Genomic DNA, 22,341 nt, shown 5'->3' on the forward strand with positions numbered 1-22,341 from the left:
CCATTTTTTTTTTCTTTTTAGTTACTTGATTTACTGTGCAGTATTTCATTACAAGTTCAATTGACACTGTATGGTTATTACACATCATGAAAAGAGGATATTTTATCAATGCAAATTTACAAATGTAGATAAGATGTAGTGCTTTTTTTCCTCTTTCTTTCTTTTTAAGCCAGCTTTGTGCTGGCATGGGCTCTTGCTCCTGGAGCAGCCAGTAACATGTGCTGTTTATAACTGAAGCCTTGGTACCACCAGCCAGCAAATGAATGTGTGCATATGTACATATATAAAAGGTGAAAAAATTAAGCATAAAAATATGGAATCAAACAAGCTCCAGCAAGTTTACCATTGCCAGTGATATTGGTATGTGCATACATATGCACTACCCTATGTGCATGACTGCATCTTTTGGCTTGTGAAAATAAGAAAATTAGAAAATACAGGAAGAGTATAAATGAGAATCACATAAAATATAAATAAAAAAGTTAAAGAGAGTGTAAATGAGAATCGCATAAAATATAAATAAAAAAGTGAAGGAGTGTATGTTTTAATGTATTGGGCTTCAATGTAAGCATACCTCAGTTGTTGTATCTCTCTCTCTCTCTCTCTCTCTCTCTCTCTCTCTCTCTCTCTCTCTCTCTCTCTCTCTCTCTCTCTCTCTCTCTGTATTCCACATTTCTTCTTTCGTTTTCTCTTTATTACAGTTTGGTACTTTAAGTATCCTTTAATATATGATGGGGATTGCCTGTAACATATTGAAATATATTGAAAACAAATGTTATAGAGTTCAATATTTGTAACAGAAAGATTTTTAAAAAAGATCATTATCAGTCAAAGATTGCTTGATCCATTTATTTCAAAAGAAATATTTAAAATCTGTGAGATATAGGGAAGGTAGAAGAAAATCATGAACCAACATGCATATAAAAACAAGGCTTTTAACTGGAGCACTACTCTCAAATGCTAAAGATTTGGCTGTTTCTTCCTTTTTCCTCTTATGTTAGGTGTGAATGTTTTTCCCCGACTGCCTGTATGCTCATTTGTACTGTCTCCTATCATATACAGTATAGTGTAAATTCTGCCTCTTGTGTCAGCCCTGTTGAAGATGTCTGAGAAAACTAAAGGAAAACAAATATATTTACATATAATCCAGAATATATACTTTATAAGCATACTCTTACATTTGCTTACATCATCATAAAAATTGTGAAATTTTCTACATATTTCACATTGGAACTTAAATCCTTCATACAGGTCCAACATCAGGTGATATTTTGAAGATTCTGTTATAGATGGGTAGTTCTTTATAATACCTGGTGTAAATAACATACTCCCCCTTCTACAAGATGTTTTGTAGATCTCTTGCAGTTCCAAAGACAATATAAGAATACAGAATTTGAAGATAATTGTAAAAGTATATGTAGTTTTATTTTATATTGAGTATATTGTACTTTACATATTTAGTTTCCTTACATGATTCTTTGCAATTAACTCAAACTTATTTGTTCAATGAAAAAGCAACCACAGATCATAAAAAATATGAGGAAAAGTAACTGAATATATTTATACATATGTCATAATTCTAACAGGTTTCTGACTATTGTTTTAGCAATGAAGAATTTAAAACAGCTCAGTTTTATTATCTTCAACAAAATGTATGAAATATATTCTTCCATTATATAAAAGTGAAATACCTGCTTCCATTTTTGTAGGTTGGTAGTACTGTTGCTCAAAGGCTTTCTCAAGCACCTGAATCAATAATGGGATGGAAGACTGGATCATCTGTCAAAATCAAGGAGCAGTTTGAAGGAGCAGAATCCCGAGACTTTTGGGAAGATCTTGGAACACCAGTCAAGAATGCCAAAAACAAGTACTTTTCGCTGCTTGAAGATGAGCATACATATGACTGGACCCCTAGAGTGTGGCATTTAGCTGCCACCCCTGACTCTTTCCAAGCTACTGAATTGATTTGCAGCTACAGAAGCACTTCAGTACCTAACCCACTCCCAATTTTGCAACAGGATTTATACTCAGTACCACAGCCAGGTTTGCATTTACCACATGTTAAGTTTGTCATTTTGTTATACATTTGTGATATGATTTTGTTTCACCTGTGAATAAAATATTTCATGATGAAAAATGGTAATTTTCAATTTTTCACAAAAATTGCTCGTTTTCAGCTTTGTTTATAGTAGATGGTGGTCATCGAGTCTGGGTATGGCAGGGATGGTGGCCAGCAGAATCATCAGAGGGAGAAGATTTTAGTGCAACTGGCTCTGCAGTTTTGCGCTTTAACTTTGCTCGACGTGCTGCTTTGGAAACCGTACTTGAGTATTGCAAGCTGAAAGCAAAAGCTCAAGCAAAGATTTTAGCTGCCAAAAGCTATAAAAAAGTAATTATATAACTTTGTAAATGGTTTATTTTGAACGAGGAAGACTTATTTATGGCTGACATGTATGACTTATATGGGGTACATTAAACTGAATGATCTCTTAGTTATATTTGTTATTTTATAGGTTGAAATTGACGTTGATGTTGTGGAACCTTATTTGGTAGTAGGAGGGATGGAGCCATTGGAGTTCACAAGCTTGTTTCCAGTATGGATGCCAAGGGAGGATGTAACTACAATTCAGGAAAAGGTAAGAGTTTCTTTGCTTCAGTGCCCAATTTGCTCTCTTCCATCCTGTACCTTCTGTTTTATGTCAAGTAAACAGACCCACATGCTCCATGAGTTCTGTGTTTTATGATGTAATTTTTGTGAATTTTCATTTTTCCCGCTGCTTACTTCAAAAACCATAACTTACATACTGTGAGTTTTTGGATGATGTATATACAGTGCCTTCTGTTTTTGATAGCATAGCTGTTGTTCATCTGAGCTCAATGGAGTTACACTCTCATGGCCCCTGCAGGTCTCCATAAGACAGACCAACCCATCTCAAAGAATTCTCTTATTGTTTTTCCATCCCATTATCTGATAGTTCTACAAAGGAATGGGCAACACTTGTCCTTCCTTTGGAGAGGAAATAGTTCCCATTGGACATGGCTACCCAACAATTTGGGACCCTTATAAGAAAAATTTCAGGACAGCCATGGCTGAATTTTATGCTAGGCTCCACCTCCTCAAAATTGTAAATTGTACTACTATGCTGGAGGTAGTTATTAAAGAGCTCCAGAGTCTTCCAGAACTGTTCGCTCCAGTAGCCAAAAGACATATGTGGACCCGATGGGGAACACACTGTGACCTTCTGGAATGTTGCATTAAGGCATAAAAGGAAGTAGTGGTGCATTCCAACATTGCACTCCCCAATGTAACCTCCATATTACATTCTGGGAAACAATACTCTTGAGATTTTCCTCTTCCTAAGCCAAACCTCAGGGAAAAGAAAAATCAACTCATGGACTGCATACTGGGAGAGGTGGAGCCCAATAGGACTTGCATGGTCGAGGTCATCATCTTCAGCACTTTAACTTATGCAGTGAAAGTCCTCCCCTTGGTGATACAGTATAATTTTCAGTGGGCTAGCATAGAGATCACCCTCCCCCTTTTCTAGAGGAGTTTTCTCCAAAAAAAAAAATTAGACCCCTCTTAAAAGAGGGCCATAGAGAAAGACAGGTATATCTGCCACTACTCATCAGTGTCCCCAAAAAGGATTCCTCAATTGAAGGGCGATCCTTGACCAGTTAAGTTTTAACACACATTTTTTGTGTAAATTTTTCCCTATACTTAAGTTACCTATTTATTTTGTATGAGCTCAAGATAGAAGGAATTTAACTGATGGCCTACCTAGATGATTGGGCAATCTAGGGAGTCACCAGAGAAGAATGCTGACAATACCTGAGAGTGGTAGTCAACAGACTAGTAAAAAGGTTTCCTAATTAATAGGAACAAGTCTTGCCTTACATCCAGCAGACATTTTTGTTGGGATACTCTTTGCAGCCAGTTGTCTCTTCCCAGCAGCATTCAAACCAGAATAAAGATGGACCTAAGAAAATTCTTGCACACCCTAGCTTTTCCAGATGACTATCAGAATGAAGTGTTGACCTGTTATTGTTACAGCACATCTGTTCCTGAGACCATAACTGTAGGATGTAACCAGAGTTTGGCAGCTCTCGCATGCCAGAAAAGGGCTTTGCGATTGCCTTCATCTGAGATTGTTGAAGATACTCTAGTACAACAAGAAAAATACTTTTTTCACAAAAATACTTCAGTTAACCCTCTTACGCCGGAGCGGTAAATAAAAAATTCTCCCCCGTATGCCGGAGGGGTTTCGGAGTGAGCGTGGAAGCGGAAAAAATATTTTTTTCAAAAAATCACAGCGTGCTTAGTTTTCAAGATTAAGAGTTCATTTTTGGCTCCTTTTTTTGTCATTGCCTGAAGTTTAGTATGCAACCATCAGAAATGAAAAAAATTATCATTATCATATATAAATAATGCGATATATGATAGCGCAAAAACGAAATTTCATATATAATTGTATTCAAATCGCGCTGTGCGCAAAATGGTTAAAGGTAACAAGTTTCTCTTTTTTTCGTTGTAATGTACACTAAATTGCAATCATTTTGGTATATGACACATTGTAAAACGATAAAAGCAACACAGATAAAATATTATCACAAAATAATGCATGAATTCGTAACGCGCGGACATAAACAAATATTTTTTTCAAAAATTCACCATAATCTAAATTGTCCTAAGAGACTTCCAGTTTCTTTTCAAAATGAAGACAAGTGATTGAATATTACTATACTGTAAGAGTATTAGCTTACAATTGCAGTTTTCTACCATATCTGACGAGTTAAAGTTGACCGAATGTCGAATTTTTTTTATATATATATTTTTTATATGCAATTATTTCGGAAATAAGAAAAGCTACAACCTTCAAATATTTTTTGTTTTATTCTACATGAAATTGCGCACATTTTCATATATAAAACTCTATGAAATGCCTAATATGAAACGGAGCAAATATTCCGAGAATGGGACGTACGTATTTCAGAGATTTGTGGCGGAGAATCCGCGCGCGGAGGGAAGGAAAGATTTTTTTAAAATTCACCATAAATCTAAATATTTTGCTAGAGACTTCCAATTTGTTTCAAGATGAAGATAAATGACTGAATATTACTAGAACTGTAAGGAGTTTTAGCTTACAATTGCGTTTTTCGACCATTTCGGTAGAGTCCCAAAAGTTGACCGAACGTGGTTTTTTTCTATTTATCGTGATTTATATGCAAATATTTCAAAAATGAGAAAAGCTACAACCTTCAATTATTTTTTGTTGTATTCTACATGAAATTACACACATTTTCATATATAAAACTTTATGTAACAGCTAATTTAAAATGGTGCAAACATTACCACAATCGCACGTATGATTTTTTCGGAAGAGTTACCGCGCGGACGTAAAGAAAATGTTATTTTTTTCATAAATTCACCATAAATCGAAATATTGTGCTAGAGACTTCTAATTTGTTGCAAAATGAAGGTAAATGCTTGAATATTACTAGAATATAAGCGTTTTAGCTTACAATTACGTTTTTCGACCATTTCGGTAGAGTCAAAGTTGACCGAAGGTTGAAATTTTGGCAATTATCGTTATTTATATGAAAATATCTCAAAACTGATAAAAGCTACAACCATGGGTTGTTTTTAGTTGTATTGTGCATGAAATTGTGCACATTTCCATATATAAAACTTTATATAACGGCTAATTTTAAAATGGTGCAAACATTACCACAATCGCATGTATGATTTCTTTCGGAAGAGTTACCGCGCGGACGTAAGGAAAAAGTTTTTTCATAAATTCACCATAAATCGAAATATTGTGCTAGAGACTTCCAATTAGTTGCAAAATGAAGGTAAATGATTGAATATTACTAGAATATAAGCGTTTTAGCTTACAATTGCGTTTTTCGACCATTTCGGTAGAGTCAAAGTTGACCGAAGGTTGAAATTTTGGCAATTATTGTTATTTGTATGAAAATATCTCAAAACTGATAAAAGCTACAATCATGAGTATTTTATTGTTGTATTTTACATAAAAATGCACACATTTTCATATATAATACTTCATGTAACGGCTAATTTACAATGGTACAAAAATTATGTCAAAGTTACGAAATAATTTCAGAGATGTGTCACAGATACTTTTTAGTGCGGCAAGAAAGAAATTCGCGCCTGCGCGCCTGCGTAACGATTGTAAACAAAACAACACCTTGATCCATGAACTCCCAGCATCCCCCAAGGCACGTGATTCAAAAGTTTTAGGCTGGTAGGCCTATAAGTATTTTTCCGCGAATTTAAAAAAAAACTTTTGTATGTAGACGTAAAATACGTCCAGTCGGCACACGGGAGACAAAAAATGTCGACGTAAAATACGTCCAGTCGGCGTAAGAGGGTTAATGATACAAGCATGAAATTTGGTGTATATCTTCTCCATAGGCTACTTTTTGAAAATTGCTGGGTGTCCACTCAAAATTCCTAAATGGCTGCCATTTTTCAAGATGGCTACTAGTCAAGGTTTTAACATGGGACCTATGTGCCTCTGGTCATGTTTTTACACATTTATTTTGGTTATACACATTTTAGGCAGAGTCACCAAGCAAAATTAAAATGTATTACTGTTCAAGATTTCATATAACATATATAAAGAAAGATGGCATCCAGTATGGCAGCCATAAAGCTTAAATAATTGCACCTCAGGATTCAGTAGGCATGGTAAAATGTCTTCCTGTTCAATATAATAGTTTGCAAGTCTATATATAATTTAGGTGGTGATTTTATATTTACTTTTAGTTTAAAAGAGTATATGTCAGCACAGGACCAGGGCACATTGGTAACTTCACTGCGGTGTAACTCACCATGGGGTTCAGTGTTAGCTAATCTTGCTTAAGTGTACCTTAGCAGTTTACTTTTAAGACCCAGTGAAAAGGTTAAGTTTGTTAAAATTTCAGTGGCTAGTCTTATATGTATTAAATTGGGGGCCAGTAGGTCTCCTGCAAGATGAGAAGTTAGTATTAGATCGCTAGGTTGTGCTGTAATCACTGTGCTGTTTTTCTTGTCTAACAAAGTGGTAATTAGTGATTTGATAATTTGAGGTTACCGAAAAGATAAATTTGGTTAGCCATACTTCTTGTTTACGAAACATGTCCATGATAGTAGTCCCCAGTCATGTTTGGTTATAAGCCTTGGTGTTTACTAAGCGAGCTCTATTGTACATTTATTGACCTAGAGAAAGCACACAATAGAATCCCAAGAGAAGTGATGTTTTGCTGTTGAGGAAAAGGAAAGTCCCAGTAAAGTTGGTTTGGCTGTTTGAGATGATATATAAAAAAATGAGCTCAAAAGTAATAGCAGCAGTTTGAGAAACAGAAAACTTTGAAGTTAGTGTTGGATTACACCATTTTTGTTTGTACTGGTCATGGATTTGTTGAGTGAAGAGACCAGGAATGAAGAGGCATGGGAGTTGTTGTATGCCGATGATCTGGTGATTCTGCTGAAAATGAGGAGGGCCTACAGAGAAGGGTTGGAGAGTGGCAGGAGTCTTTAGAGAGGGATGGCTTAAAGGTGAATGTGAATAAAAACAGAGGTTTTGCTGAGCAGCAGGGAAGATAGAGACAGAATAGTAATACAAGAAGAGGCTTGATTTTAAGACCTGCAGAAAAGTTTAAATACTTAGGATGTACTTTAGGCCAAAAGGGAGGATGTGAGGCTGAAGTTAACAGTAGGATAAAAGCCACATTGGGGGAAGTGGAGAGAGATAGCTGGAGTAGTATATGATAAGAAAATGCCAATCAAGCAAAAAGTCAAGATCTATAACACAATGAGAAGACCAGTGTAATGTATAGAGCAGAAACATGGGCTATAAGAAGAAAAGAGGAAGTAAAACTTGAGAGAACAGAGATGAGAATGCTGAGGTGGATTATGGGAATATTGCTGCTCAAGAGATTGGAAAAGGATAAAATAAGAAGGGCAGGCTTAGGAAAGATTGCAGAGGTGATAAGAGTCATGATTGAGATGGTATTTGCATGTGCTGAGGATGGATGACAAGGAGAGAGTGAAGAGGGCTTGGGAGGAACCTGTTAGAGGAAGAAGATTGAGAGGGAGGCAGAGAATTAGATGGTGAGATAAAGTGAAGGAAGATGTGGAGAAAAGAGGTTTGGTGGAGGATGATGGTTTTGATAGAAGGCAGCGGAGAAGGCACATCAGGCAACCGGCCCCTTAATCTAAGGATAATGGTGAGAAAAAAGTTTTATAACTAAAGGGAAGTGCCCCAGTTATCCTTAATATAAGGGTTCTTTTCAAATGTTAAAAGAGGTTCTACATTCATGCTGATCTACTTCTGACGGGCGTTATTATTCCGATAGCGATGTCACATGTTGAGAAACTGATGTGACACTTTTCTCCATGGGAATATAACAAGCAGTTCCGTGCTTTGTCAAACAAGTTCAGATCTTCATATAAATTTGGTATGGTAATTCCTATAATTTTTTATTTTAATTATGTACTACAAACTAATGTAGCCTATAACCTTTACGTAGTACTTGGGAACAGACCAGGTAATCAAAGTCATGAAGTGTATAGAAGTACTACATTGTATAGGTATACATGTAGTTTTGTGTCGAGTCTTTTAGCATTTGAAAGTAAATCTTTGAAGGCATTTTTATTATAGGAATTGTGAGTTAATATTTTAATATATTACTACTATTTTATGGATATGACATATTGATCATGTTACCTAACAACATACTATTGTAATTTGAAGTTTTTGCTTTTGTACAATGATATAGGTAATTAACACTGGGTAGTTTTTAATAAACACTTATTCATTACAAACTACTAAATATATAAAACATGCTCCTGGCAGAGCATGTTGCATATTCCATATTTGTCTGGCAACCAACCCAATTCTTCTTTATTTCTGCAAGGGGCTGTATTCATGGTAGGTGGTGTGAGCCGTACCCACAAGCGAAAAGCAAAGTGTAATAGCAGCCTTGTAGTGATAAAAGGAACATGTGTTCATTAGCAACTACGTAGTGTTAACTACCTATAACCACAGTATAGGCAGCAAACAAAATAAAACAAGCTGCCATTGTTACAAGTATGTATCCATAGTATGCTGTTAGGTATCATAATCAATGGGTCATATCCATTAAACAGTAGTAATGTATTAAAAATCAGTTCATAAGTACTACCATAACTTTGCCTGACAAGTATTTTCCCATTAAACAGACATAAAAAATATTAATTATTGAAATTACTGTGCCAAAGCTATTACGAAAATGTAATATTTCAATTTAATATTACTGTTGGAGTAATATCTGTGATATGTAGACCCACAAAATTAATTTCTGTTAACAGTTGATAAAAAGGCCCTCGATGTTAAAGATAAATGGGGGACTTTCAATATTGCAAAATCCATTTATTTTGCCCATCAAAATTCTATAAGGGGAAACCAGCTTTATCCAAACTCCAAGACTCAGAAATCAAGCAAGATTGGGAACTATCATAGCTGCATTTTGCAACCGAGAAGTAAGGCTAACACAGTCTCTGTATTTGAGTAGCCTCAAGTTATCTACCAATTTTAAAATAGTAATTGACTAATGAGTTTCATTAACAAAAATATCTGCATTTTTGTTACTTATCATTCTTTTAGATGGGAGAAAAACCAGCATGTTACTATAACATAGCCTAGCAATCTGATCCTAACTTCTCAGCCTGTAGCATACCACCAGCTCTCAGTTTTAACAAATACAAGCCTACCAGTTAAAATTTTAAGGAACTAAAACTTTTCACATGGCTGTCAATTTATGCACTGAACTGCTTCATTGTTCAATTCTTCCATGGTGACTGAAATAAGATCTCTGGAAAAATATCTGGGAGCAAAGCCCTTGCTCTGTACTTTCTTTACTTGACAATAGAGTTGCCACCCATTCTGTAAAATACAGATTCATTCCGTATTAGAGAGTGAGATGTTGTGTTCTGTATTGAAGCAATACAGAATGACATTTGTTCTGTATTTGTCTGTCTGAACATCGTTATTTTAAAATTACATGAGCATATTTTTCTGTCAGTCTTGCAGCACTGAAGGAATGAAATAAACTTGATGGTATACATATGTGTATTATTTCATTGCCTCTGTCACAGCGTGTCATTTAGTTTTGAATTTCTATAGACTTGTCACTTCACTGATAACTGACAACTTGACAAGTGATCTTCCAGTCCTCATCAAATATGAAATATGTCTTCCTCAACCACGTCTTAGCTGCACATAGCTTCAGAATTCCCCGGGATTAGGACATATTTCAAAACTTTTTCTGTGGGGCCTCACAGCTGAAAAGGCTTGCTTCACTTGCCATAATTTTTCCTCCTTATACAGCTACATATGTTCTCTATTTTTCTGAGGTCGAGGTGGCAACCCTACTCGGCAAAAACCAAAAAAGTAATGGCTGACATACATGCTGTGCCATATCTGTGTGAAGGATGAAAGGAGAAGCAAGGTAGTTACTGTACGGAAAGAGATAGAGCCTCTTGTCTTGAGTCCTTTATTTCAGTCATTGTGCCAACAAACACTTTTCTGGCCAAGACCATCTACTACTATAAGAGTAGGTTTGTCTTATGGGATCCTATGGGACCATGAGAATAACTCCCTTTTGAGGATGAAGAGTGCTACACTAAAAATATATATTTATATTTATATGTATTTACATACATAATACATACACACACATGCACATGTGCAAATACTATGTGTCTTGATAGGCAGCGCTGAGTTTCTGGTCACTTTTGAATATGGGCAGTGGATGACAAGAGTATTAACATGAAATATGCAGTTTTGGTATTAAAACACTGATAGGATTAGAACCTTTGGTGGTCCTGGGATAAAAGAGGTCAGTTTATCTGTATTATAGTCCTCATTATCTCCTACCGGGGTTGAGTGTAGTAGTTGGATCTACTGGACACTTGCCTGAGAATGGATCTGGAAATTAACTCATGAAATTAGATTTCGAGTGTCTTCCTAATAGTTTCATTTTCTTTGTTTTCTATTGATACCAGATTCTAGAATCTTTGTTTTGTATGGATAGTTACTTTTGAAAAGTAGCTTAGCCTCACTCCAATTTATGGCCTTTATCCTCAATTTATGAAGATCTCTGTATGCCATATTACATATATGTATACTGATTGTTTATGTTGTGAGGTGAATCTGACTCTCCTTGACTTAAATTTCATTACAGTTATTGCACAGCATGTTATAAACACTGGCATCTGTTAGTTTTTAAAATTTAGATATCCATTAAAGTACAAACTACTAATGGTTTTAGGATTGTTAAGGTTTGTTGTTTTGTATGGCCTCCATAATGTATTTTCTTCACTTTGTTTATAGTCTCCTCAATAACCATTCCAGCTAGTGTAACTGAATCAAAGTTGAGGAATTGCCATTTCCCAGATACCCATGCAAACATTACCTAATCTAAAAAGTAGATTGAAACCAACTATGAATAAAACATCATAAGAATTTGGGAAGTGAATAATGTATGGGACATTGAAAGTAGGGTTTCTCTGTATGTTGAAGGTATATTTTGTCTATTCTTATATGATTAAAATGTCTAGGAGTACCAGCTTAATGTCTCTTTCCCGTTTGGTTTTCAATGTTATTGTTATTACTAGTTTATTTAGTCTGTTCAGAATCAATATAATCTCCTCACTATTGTGCTAAATTGTCAAGACACCATTTACATATCTAAGCCAGGTCATGATTTTAGGCTTAATGGACAGCAAAATCTTCCTTTCAAAATATTCCATGTAAAGGTTTGCTGCCCATATTGTAGCTGAATTTTTACTTATGAAATATACAGCTGAAATAAATAAAAAAAACTGTTGGTTATATTTAGGTTAATGGAATATATTTCATCCTGCCAAGAAAAAAATTTTGTTCACATTTTTATGTCTTACTTGGAAAAGGCAAAGCATCAGCTATCAGAAATTTAGCAAATAATGATTCATGTTAGACTAAACAGTTTGAGGTTCTTCAAGAAGACTCATGTGTCAGCCACTCAGAGCAATAAACAAAACAAAAAAATGATGCTGTATAACCTCTCATTTCTTAGGAGCCAATAACAGTCACAAAAGCTCCCAAAGCACACAAGTGCTCACCCACTTTATAGCCATTCAAAGGGGATAAGCAAAATGACACTTGATAATGTCTTCTATTACATTTTAAAGTTTTAAACAATAAGTCACAAATGCTCCCAAGCAGATGGGGCCCTCCCTGCCCTTTCTGAATGCAATTATCTCTGCCTATCATCCCCCACTCCCCAGTTCCATTGTCAGGGTGCCATACGAACTCTTAACAGCTCAAATAACAATGTTGCAAGCCAAATGGGAGGCTTTTATATTCATTTTTAATTATTGTGTATGTATCCACATATACCTATTTTGGCGGGCTGTGGTTGCTTGCATGTAATGTTGAGTTGTGGAGGGGACATAATATATTTGGTTTTGAAGATGTCATATGCTTACATATTCAAGGGAATACAACTATTTAATGAAGCACTTAAGTATGACAAAAATATTTACCGTCTTCAATTTTTTATTTACCAAATATATCAAAAAACCCATTCATCACTGAATGGGTTTTTTGAACATTTTTTGTGACAAAGCCTTTTCAATTATTATTGAAGTAAGAATTATGGATGACATTCTCTTTATGAATGGCAAGAAACTGAGCAGCTTTACATCTGTTTACTTTACTTCATTTAATATATTTTCTGTCAGATTATAGAAAAGCTGAAAATATTTACTTATCACAGGCCATACTCATTTGATTATGTTAGATTTGTTTTAAGAGAGTTTAATGACAGCCATATAAAAAGATGAGAGTTTAATTTTAAAGTTAAATCACATTTTAAAATGTTATTAAAATGTTTTATGCAAATTCCGGATCAGTTGATTAACACAGAAGTAAAAACTTCACCAGAGTGTATAAAAGGGTTGTAGAATTTAGTTAACAAATTTACCTTAATTGGAAGTAAATAATTGTGGATTTGTAGAATTTTGTTAATAGATGTATATATCTTTATATAACTGGAATGTTGTGAGCCAGGTATTACCGTAGTGTGGAAAGAGAATCCGTATGGGGGAGTAGAAGATATGCAGCTGCTCTCCTGTAAGGATACTCTTACTACGCCATGGGAGTTTCATCAGTTGCTGCTTTTATGCTACTTTTGTTGCCAGCCTTGTTTATGATATGCATAGACAGGATATAATTTTGATATGTATGTGTACATATATAGCAAAAGAAAATGATATAACAAGATAGAAAATGAAATTTTTTTGTGGACGGGATATAGAAAATCAGTAAAAAACCTTATATCTGTCCATCATTGATATACAGTATAATAAAGATAATCTTGATAAGGATAAACAGCAGAAGAGAGGAGGTTTTTCAACCCTAAGGGCATTGCTCATGAGTTGGACAAGTCCTCTTGCAAAACCTTTTAACTATGAGCATCTCTGCAACAAGTGGAGGCCAACAAAGAGATAAGTCTTGAGACACTGGTTCTGGTGATCCGAGAGATATGAAGGATCAGACTTTAGAGCTCCACTCAGCAACAATCTCTTAGGCCATCTGAAATTCCTGATACGTGCTAGTTGTTGAGATAAACTCAGTTAGAAGAGGTATGAACCTCACTGAAGCACTGAAATGAATGAGGAACAGCCTTAAGCTAGGTGGTGTCTGATGATATCCCAAAAAGCAACAAGTGATGCCAAGAGCACCACCATCGCAGCAAGTGATGCCAAGAGTATCACCATCGTTAAGTGCCTTGAAAGCTCACTGACATCCAAAGAACTGTGAATGTCAAAGCAAACAAGAATGAAAAGTTCTTTGATGTTAGAAGCCTGTTCCTCTAGAGGAAGCTTGAAGATTGTGGGGCCAAGACCTGGTGAAATATAAATACTAGAGTCAACAGACAGCACTTAGAGAGAAAAAGTTGATATTATTGGATCCAAAGACCAGGGCAGAGCTTCATACAGTCCAACTGTGTAGAGCAGACATGAGAGACCCAGACAATTATAAACATGCCTTTTTCATTCACACTGGGACTTAGTTGACCTCTGAAGGAAAGCGTCATCCCAAAGGAAGGAAATAACAGTAGGAAAATGTTGGATGGATCAAGGCACAACTGGCCCCTTGTACTACACTGCATGCTTGGAACTTTGATCACTAAAGAGCAAAGAAACTTTATCTATATATTTTTTCATCACAGAAGGCCATGGAGGAGAAGTGACTCAACAAAGCTTATAAAGGCAAGGAGGTCATGTAACTGACCACAGATCATTTATGTACTAGGTCCTGACAACTTTTGTTACACAAACAAATGGCCATCCATGTTTTTGACACCAATAAAAGCATCAGGAATAATATAAATGCAGAGGTTCTAAGCAGGGGTAGAAAAAGAAAGTGACCCTTGCCCAACAACCCCCTCAAAGAAGCTGAGATTAGTGTGAAGAATCATTACTTAATGGAGCAACTCATCCATTTCATTCAATCCACCCTCTACTCTAACGAAAGAATCATTCATACTACTTAATATTTTCCGATCTTTTTGCCTCGGCGTCTCCATATTCTCACTTACCTCCTCCAGAGAGAACCTACAGATACTATAACTCTCACTAATATTCAGCCAACTTTCATCTGTATTCACACTAATCATCCACATTCACTTGCATGTTCACCCCTTTGTCAAGCCCACCAGGCTTTTTCACATGTTTTTTCTTCCATCCACACTGAGCTAACACCAACTGCTTATCTTCCAATCCCAGCTTCTCATACATACTAGGCTCACACACATTCATTTTCAACCACTTATACACCCCATTCTCTCGAACATACTCCGGTACTTCCCTCCATTTACGAAACTGGTTGTGTTTCGCCCTAATTTCTTCCATACTTGCATCATGCAACAACCCCTCATGGACATGCATCATACTCACTCCACGCACACAAGAAGACTCACCTAGCTGAACCTTCTCACTAACTAGTTTCCCGAACATCCTGGCTTACTTAATTCCCTCTTCCTACACACCCTTGCTACATGTCCATCTACGCCACATTCAGTACACTTGGTACGTTGCTCGCTACACATTCTAGCATAATTCCCATCCTTACCACAATTTCCACAAATCACATTTGTGTGACTTCCCCGATCCACTAGCTACATGCCCAGTCATACCACAATAACACTTAATCCCCTTTCCTTTTTACACTCACTAACAAGACGTCTTATTTCACCACACCCAAAACATGCACCTAAAGCCCACCTACAGTCATTTTTCTTCTGCCCCACCTTTCCACACCTGAAACACTTCTCCTCATGACTACCACTAGCCGATCTACCTCGTTACGCACTACTGCTCTGATCGCTCCAAAACTGCCTTTCCCATCCAAATCCTCCATTCGTCCTCACTGCCATTCCCACATTACTCATTTAGACTCCTATCTACCAAACTATTGACCATCCTCATTGGCCCCCTCAAAACTGTATCCCTAAAACTTCCAAACTCTGGCATCCTTTCATCCACTCCAGTTTTTATACTCACACTTCTACTCTTTCATAACCCTATCTAACTCATAATCTTCAACTATCTCTAACATGTCATTCCACGTCAATCTCTCACTCGTCCACCTCATTTTTTCCTTCCTTTTCAAATTCACAAACTCATACACATTCTTTGGGACCATAGCCAAAAACTTCTCTATTCATCCCCATGCTTCTCCCTTTCTAATGTTTCCTAACGACATACATACATAGGTACAGACTTCCTCACATTCATTACTGCTTCATCAAACTCATTTTTCCGCCAATATCTAACACTTCCTTTCACACGCTTAGCCTGTTTGACCTTTCACATTTTAATACTCAACATCCCCATACATACTCAACAAAAATCCTGTCAAATACTCCCCCAACTCTCTACCCCACATTCTCTTACTATCACCATATTTAGCCTGACAATACCTCTCATATTCTTTGAAAAAGTCATATATCCCTCCTACCATACTCATCATATTTTTCACACTGGGGTACCTCTCTCATATACAGTCTTATATGCTTCCTCAATTCCACTCAGTATCATCTTCACTACTTAATTCCTTCTTAGCTACCTCTTCCTCATTAGAATACAAAGAATCCAGTTCTACACTTATATTCTTATCCTTGATCAAATTCTTCTTACATTTTTTCTTACTCGCTACTTTCACCCACTCTTGATCACTCTCATTCTCATCCTGAACCTTTGTCTTTTCACTCTTCACATCACTCTTACTCCTTCAAAATTAGCACTTAAATTACTCTTTTCTTTCACTGTTACCCTTTTACTACTCAAAGCAGAAGGACCTCCTCCAACAGCACCTTCACCTACACACACCTTCATCATCTCTCTTACCTGTTCCATCATAACCTCCCTTTGCTTACTCATACACTCATCCATTCGCTTACCCATTCGTTCTTCATTCTCTGTCATTTTTAACTCAATATTTTCTTCTACTTTCTCCACAACTTCCTTTAACTCTCTCAACTCCTTTCGCATCTCCTCATTCTCACTTCTCAACTTTTCATTCTCTCTTACCAACTTCTCGTTACTGGTATAACTGCAATTCCTCCTCTTATCTCTGTAACTGTTCCTCCATTTCCCACTTATCTCAAACCTAATCCTAATTTCTAATCTACTACTGCCTTCTGTCCAAGAGTCCAGTTCACTGTCCCCCCTTAACTGTCCCTGTTCGGGCGAAAAATAATGTGGCGGGATGCACTAAAGCAACCCCCACACCCTTGATCCCTCTTATAGACAATAGTCTCCTCACTACACAACTTTCTACTTACATTATCTGTAACCAGACTATTGGATAAAAGGATTTTTAAACCACTCAAATACCTTAATGCTATATATCCTAACTCAAAACACAAAACCCGTAACCAAAGCGAACCCACAGCCTAACATAAGCAACTCAACCAAGATTATGGGATATACATATATATATAATATAGATATATATATATAATTAATATATATTATGGGATATATATTATATATATATATATGTATATGTGTGTGTGTGTGTGTATGGCCTTATAGGCGAATAGTGCCTCCAGCACTCCAAACTAATGGCACGCTAGCCTTGCAGTCAATCTCTCAATCCAAATTCAATCCAGCCATCAACTTCAGGAATATCAATCCTCCAAGAATGGTACCACTATCAATTTCAAGGTCCAGCCATAGTCGTCGTCATCAATATCAATACTTATATCCTTAGTCACAATCTTCTACAATCAAGGTTTTTGAGTCAACATCAATTGAACCAATCCTTAAACAACAATCAAAGCCGTAATCCAGTTCTACGCAATAGTCCGCAATCCCAGCAATCAATACTAACTGCTGGAAGATAAGGGGACAATTAATCCTTATCTACCGCTGAGGTGGAGAGCAATGTAGATAGAGGAAGGCTAAGGAGGAACTGTGGTCTGTCAAAATCAAGACAAAGATGATCCAAACAATTAACAATAATCCAGGTCACTGAAAACACATCCAACTTCTGCTGCAGCCAGAACCAAACAAAACCGTCACTCACTCGAAACACTCACTATCTTACTAAACTACAAAAACAAACAAAAAAATAAAACTAACTACCTCAATTACACTCACGGTTGTTTCTATCACCAACTGCCTCTCTCTCTCTCTCTCTCTCTCTCTCTCTCTCTCTCTCTCTCTCTCTCTCTCTCTCTCTAACCGAAGAATTTGGCAAAAAAAAAGAAAAAAAACAAAAAAAACTCGGTCCTCCACATGACAGCCTATGAGCAGAGTGCAGTGCATGGTAAAAGAGGATGAAATGCCATCAAGATTGAGGAGGATGGAAAAACCAAGAATTCATCTCAGAAGTCTGACAAGTAAGGGAGCCATACATCCTAATTCCCCTGATGATGCCAAGACATCCATACCTCGAGGTAAGGAAGAAGAAGTTATGAAACCTTCCTGAGAGTTGGAGAATCAGGACAGGCAAACTTTTTCACAAGTTAAAAGTCACATATGTTGATCCATGGATGAACTCCAATAAGCCATCAAGAGTCGTTATCATCTCATTAAGGAATGGGAGGAGTGCCATTGCAAGGAAACTGAAATAAATGAGCTTTGGCAAAAGACTTTCTGACTTCCTAAATCTTCCAAGAACAGAGCACAACCAGCAGAAGAAAGCTAGGATGTGACAGCAGGAAGTTTCATCTGGTTGAGTAAAAGCTTGACCTTTCTAACATGAAAAGGATGAGGAGTTCATGTCATTCAAGAAAAAGAAGGGAAGCAGAGAGTGCAGATGACCCTCAAATATACAAAGATGAAAAGGAGGAGCAAGGGTAATCAGAAATGGCACTTGCACCGTAGATATTATGAAACTGATCCCCCCACCCCCCCAGCTCGTTTGAAAGATGGACTCATAAGAGGAGAGCATGTTACAGACTGCAGGACAGGTATGCAGGACAAGGTGTGAACATAGAGAACCTTGATGTACCTACAAGAAAACGAAGGTCCTACAAACTCAGGTCATAACGACAGCTCATTCTAGTGTTGTAAAGTGAGTTCTTTTATATCATGGGAAGTGTAATATACTTTGTTTTCTCTTTTCTCAGATGTTAATTATGTTTGAAGGAGTAAATTAGCTTCACATTAAAAATTATTCCTAGGTCATTATGAAAACCAAGACTGTAAATGTTTAATCCTTATACAGTAAGTAATTATGTTTCACACGTTCTTCAAAGATTATATGAAATTTCGTATTATATACAGGTCAGCCATGTAGTGGGTTACAGTTGTTTTATAGCAACAATTATTCACTATGCCAGTTTTTATGTAGACTGTCAAGAAAGCATGATCTACTAAATGAGTCATTGTTATTATATTTGATTTTCCCTAAATGGCCCCTTCCAAGCACTGATCTTTAGGAATTATATTTAATATATATCCAAATATATTTTTTTCAGGAATGTCGCTGGAAACATGGTGGCCAATATTTAGTTAGTGACATTCTGGCTCAGCTGTCTCGTACATGTTATTCCATCGCTGAGCTGACTACAAGACCACTACCTGATGGTGCTGATCCTCTACATCTTGAGGTGTACTTAAGTGAGGATGAGTTTAGTAAAGCTTTAGGAATGACCAGGGATGAATTTTACTCTTTACAAACATGGAAGCAGACTGAAATCAAGAAAAAAGCAAATTTGTTTTAAAATATCAATTTCAAAATGTAGATCTATCAAAAGAACTAACAGTAGTTCATGGTACAAATTGATTATGCATGGTAGGAATTCTAATTCTTCATGGTGAGGTAAATGTTCATGATATTCTCCCTTGCATATTGTCAATTGTGAGTTCTTGATCATTTTTATTATGGGAAATTAGGGCTACTTCATTGAACCTTATTTGCACAAGGCTTCTGTGGTTATACTAGTAGGTGTGAGTGGAAAGTTGGAGTATAAAAAAATCCTTTCCATCCCTTATGTCTTTCCATTTACCTTTGGCTACTGTTTTATGTGCCTTTTCATGCTAGCATGCATTCTTTTGTCAATTTTAATGTCATTGTCATTGCATATGTATACTGTATGGTATTTCATATGAAAGAAGCAAAACTACAGTATGTCGCACCTCCCCCATCTTCCTCCTCCTTCTGGCATATCCAGGTAACATTTTCTGTGAGAGTCTGGATATTACTTAGCCACATCAGCCTTACTACTGACACTTTAGTTATACGTATGTCATTTAGTCCTCCAAAAATTGAGTGACACACAAAGAGCGTGATATTATTTTGCTCTCTCGTGTTACTTGAGGTGATGCCTGTGCCTTGTCATTATTTAATTCTTTGTTCTTTTGTGGTATTGTCATGTGACAGTTAAATATAGCCTGACATGCAAGCCCCTTTAAGTCTAGTCCCAGTATTGGTTTATATGGAAGTGTATGGGGTTAGAAGTCACACTTTAATACCATATTAAGATCAAATATATCTTGTACATTTAGGTACTTAAGAATGACTTTTTTCAAATACAGAAAGTGTATAAATGGTAATATTGATGAGTAATGTAATACGTATCATCAAAATATAAATGAAGAAAGTTTATTCCTTTTTAATCCTAAAATCTCTGGTTAAAGTTGTAAATAAGTGATGCATTTGTACTTTATATGTTGTATTTTATTTTGACGATGTGAATTAATTGAATATCTTTTGATGCAGATTAGTTATATTGTAAAGTGTAATGTAAATATGAAGGCCTTTTTGTAATTTTGCTACTTTATAAACTGTACAGATTTGTTTTACAGTGCCTGCAAAAATTTTGGGCACTCATTGAATGTAGAAAATTATGTAATTAGCCATTTTCATGTTTTCTCTACTTGGTTTTGTGATATTTAATCCTAAAGTGGATCAAGTGAAAGAGAATTTTTTATCATTTCTGTCAGAATAGCTGGTGTAGAAATTAAAATTTTTTGGTTATATTTACAAAATCCATATGAAAGTATTTTTCATACTTATTGCTTTAATTTTTCTTATAATGTTCATTAATTCTACTAGAAAGTAATAAGGATTCTCATATTACTTGTATTAAGCCAAAGATCGAGTGGCAGTCTGTGTGCTGATTTTTATTCTTTCGGAGTTTTTCTTCAATCCCTGTTTTAGAAATTCAATAATAAGGTTTTTGTCGTTCGCATTCAGTTTTATAGAACAAAATTATTTAAAAATTTGTATTTCTAAAAACTAACAAGCAAAATTCACGAAAGTTAAATTGTATTGCATCTATTGGAGCAGTACAGTTTTCCCACATAATTAATTATTTTAATGATTTTACAGTGCTTTCTTCTAAAGTATGCTTACAAAGTGTATATAGAAATATGTAATTTATGCTGAATACATGTGTCTTTCCACTAATGTGTGTGTATATTTAACCTCTTTGTGACTTCCCAAAACCACTAGCAATTAAATCTAAAATTGTGCTTGTTATTTATATCTTCCTTTCAGCACACCTCATGTAAAACTGCTGTACTATAGTATTTACTGCAAAAACTAGAGGGTGAAATTAATCAGTGTTGTGGTATCAGATATTTCCACATCCTTGATACACTAATATCTCATTATATAACAGCGTAGCCACTGTTCGTCACCAAAGGAGTTACTACACTCATGGTCCCCGGACCAACTGATCTCAAAGAATTCTCTTATAGTTGTCCTCAGCCAGAATACAACAAACACTGTTCCCCTCATTCATCTCACTCAGATGTGTCTGCTATTTTCCTCAATACACTGGTCTGCCCCAGAGTTCTCTTATCCCCAGGCTTTGCTCCAAAAAATTTTTTAGTATATTTTTTTATCATCATGACAACTTTAAAGTTTAAGTATATAGTTTAAAGGCCCAGTGAAAAGTTTTAATTCCTTAAAATTTCAACAGGTAGGCTTTAATAGGTCTGCAAGGTGAGAAGTTATTATTAGCTCACTAGGCTATGCTGTAATTGCCATTCAGTTTTTTCATCTACATCAAAACAACAGATAATACAAATGTTAATTTAGCATTAACCCTTAAACGCCGAGCTGCTATTTACCAAAGTGTCTGTCGTATGCCAGCGGCGTTTGGGAGTTAGCGCTGAAGTGGAAAAAAAGTTTTTTTTTCAAAAAATCACAGCACGCTTAGTTTTTAAGATTAAGAGTTCATTTTTGGCTCCTTTTTTTCATTGCCTGAAGTTTAGTATGCAACCATCAGAAATGAAAAAAATATCATTATTATATATAAATATTGGAATATATGACAGCGCAAAAAAAATTTCATATATAATTGTATACAAATCGCACTGTGAGCAAAACGGTTAAAGCTAATGAGTTAATTTTTTTCGTTGTATTGTACACTAAATTGCGATGATTTTGGTATGTAACAAATTGTAAAACGATCAAAGCAACACAGAAAAAATATTATCACAAAATGATGCATGAATTTGTAACGTGCGGACGTAAAAAAAAGTTTTTTTTTAAAAATTCACCATTAATCGAAATAGTGTGCTAGAGACTTCCCGTTTGTTGCAAAATGAAGGTAACTGATTGACTATTACTAGACTGTAAGTGTTTTAGCTTACAATTGCAGTTTCGACCATTTTGGTCGAGTTAAAGTTGACCGAAGGTCGAATTTTTTCTATTTATCGTGATTTATATGAAAATATTTCAAAACTGATAAAAGCTACAACCATGTGTTATTTTACGTTGTATTCTACATGAAATTGAGCACTTTTTAATATATAAAACTTTATGTAATGGTTAATATAAAACG

The 22,341-nt window shown here is 35.8% G+C and overlaps 1 protein-coding gene across 16 annotated transcripts in view; it reads left to right on the forward strand.

The window, feature by feature from the left end:
• LOC135205702 (uncharacterized) overlaps positions 1 to 20,957 on the forward strand; it is a 1,031,110-nt gene extending 1,010,153 nt beyond the window's left edge. For all 16 annotated transcript variants that reach the window (XM_064236823.1, XM_064236798.1, XM_064236782.1 and 13 more), the window contains 4 exons: positions 1,710 to 2,043; positions 2,178 to 2,389; positions 2,514 to 2,636; positions 19,024 to 20,957. In XM_064236823.1, coding sequence (XP_064092893.1) covers positions 1,710 to 2,043; positions 2,178 to 2,389; positions 2,514 to 2,636; positions 19,024 to 19,269 — 915 coding nt within the window. In that variant the 3' untranslated portion in view covers positions 19,270 to 20,957. The remainder of the gene's footprint in view (positions 1 to 1,709; positions 2,044 to 2,177; positions 2,390 to 2,513; positions 2,637 to 19,023) is intronic.
• The last annotated feature ends 1,384 nt before the right edge of the window (positions 20,958 to 22,341 follow it).

The sequence above is a fragment of the Macrobrachium nipponense genome, chromosome 11, assembly GCF_015104395.2.
Source record: "Macrobrachium nipponense isolate FS-2020 chromosome 11, ASM1510439v2, whole genome shotgun sequence".
NCBI classification, from domain to species: domain Eukaryota; kingdom Metazoa; phylum Arthropoda; class Malacostraca; order Decapoda; family Palaemonidae; genus Macrobrachium; species Macrobrachium nipponense.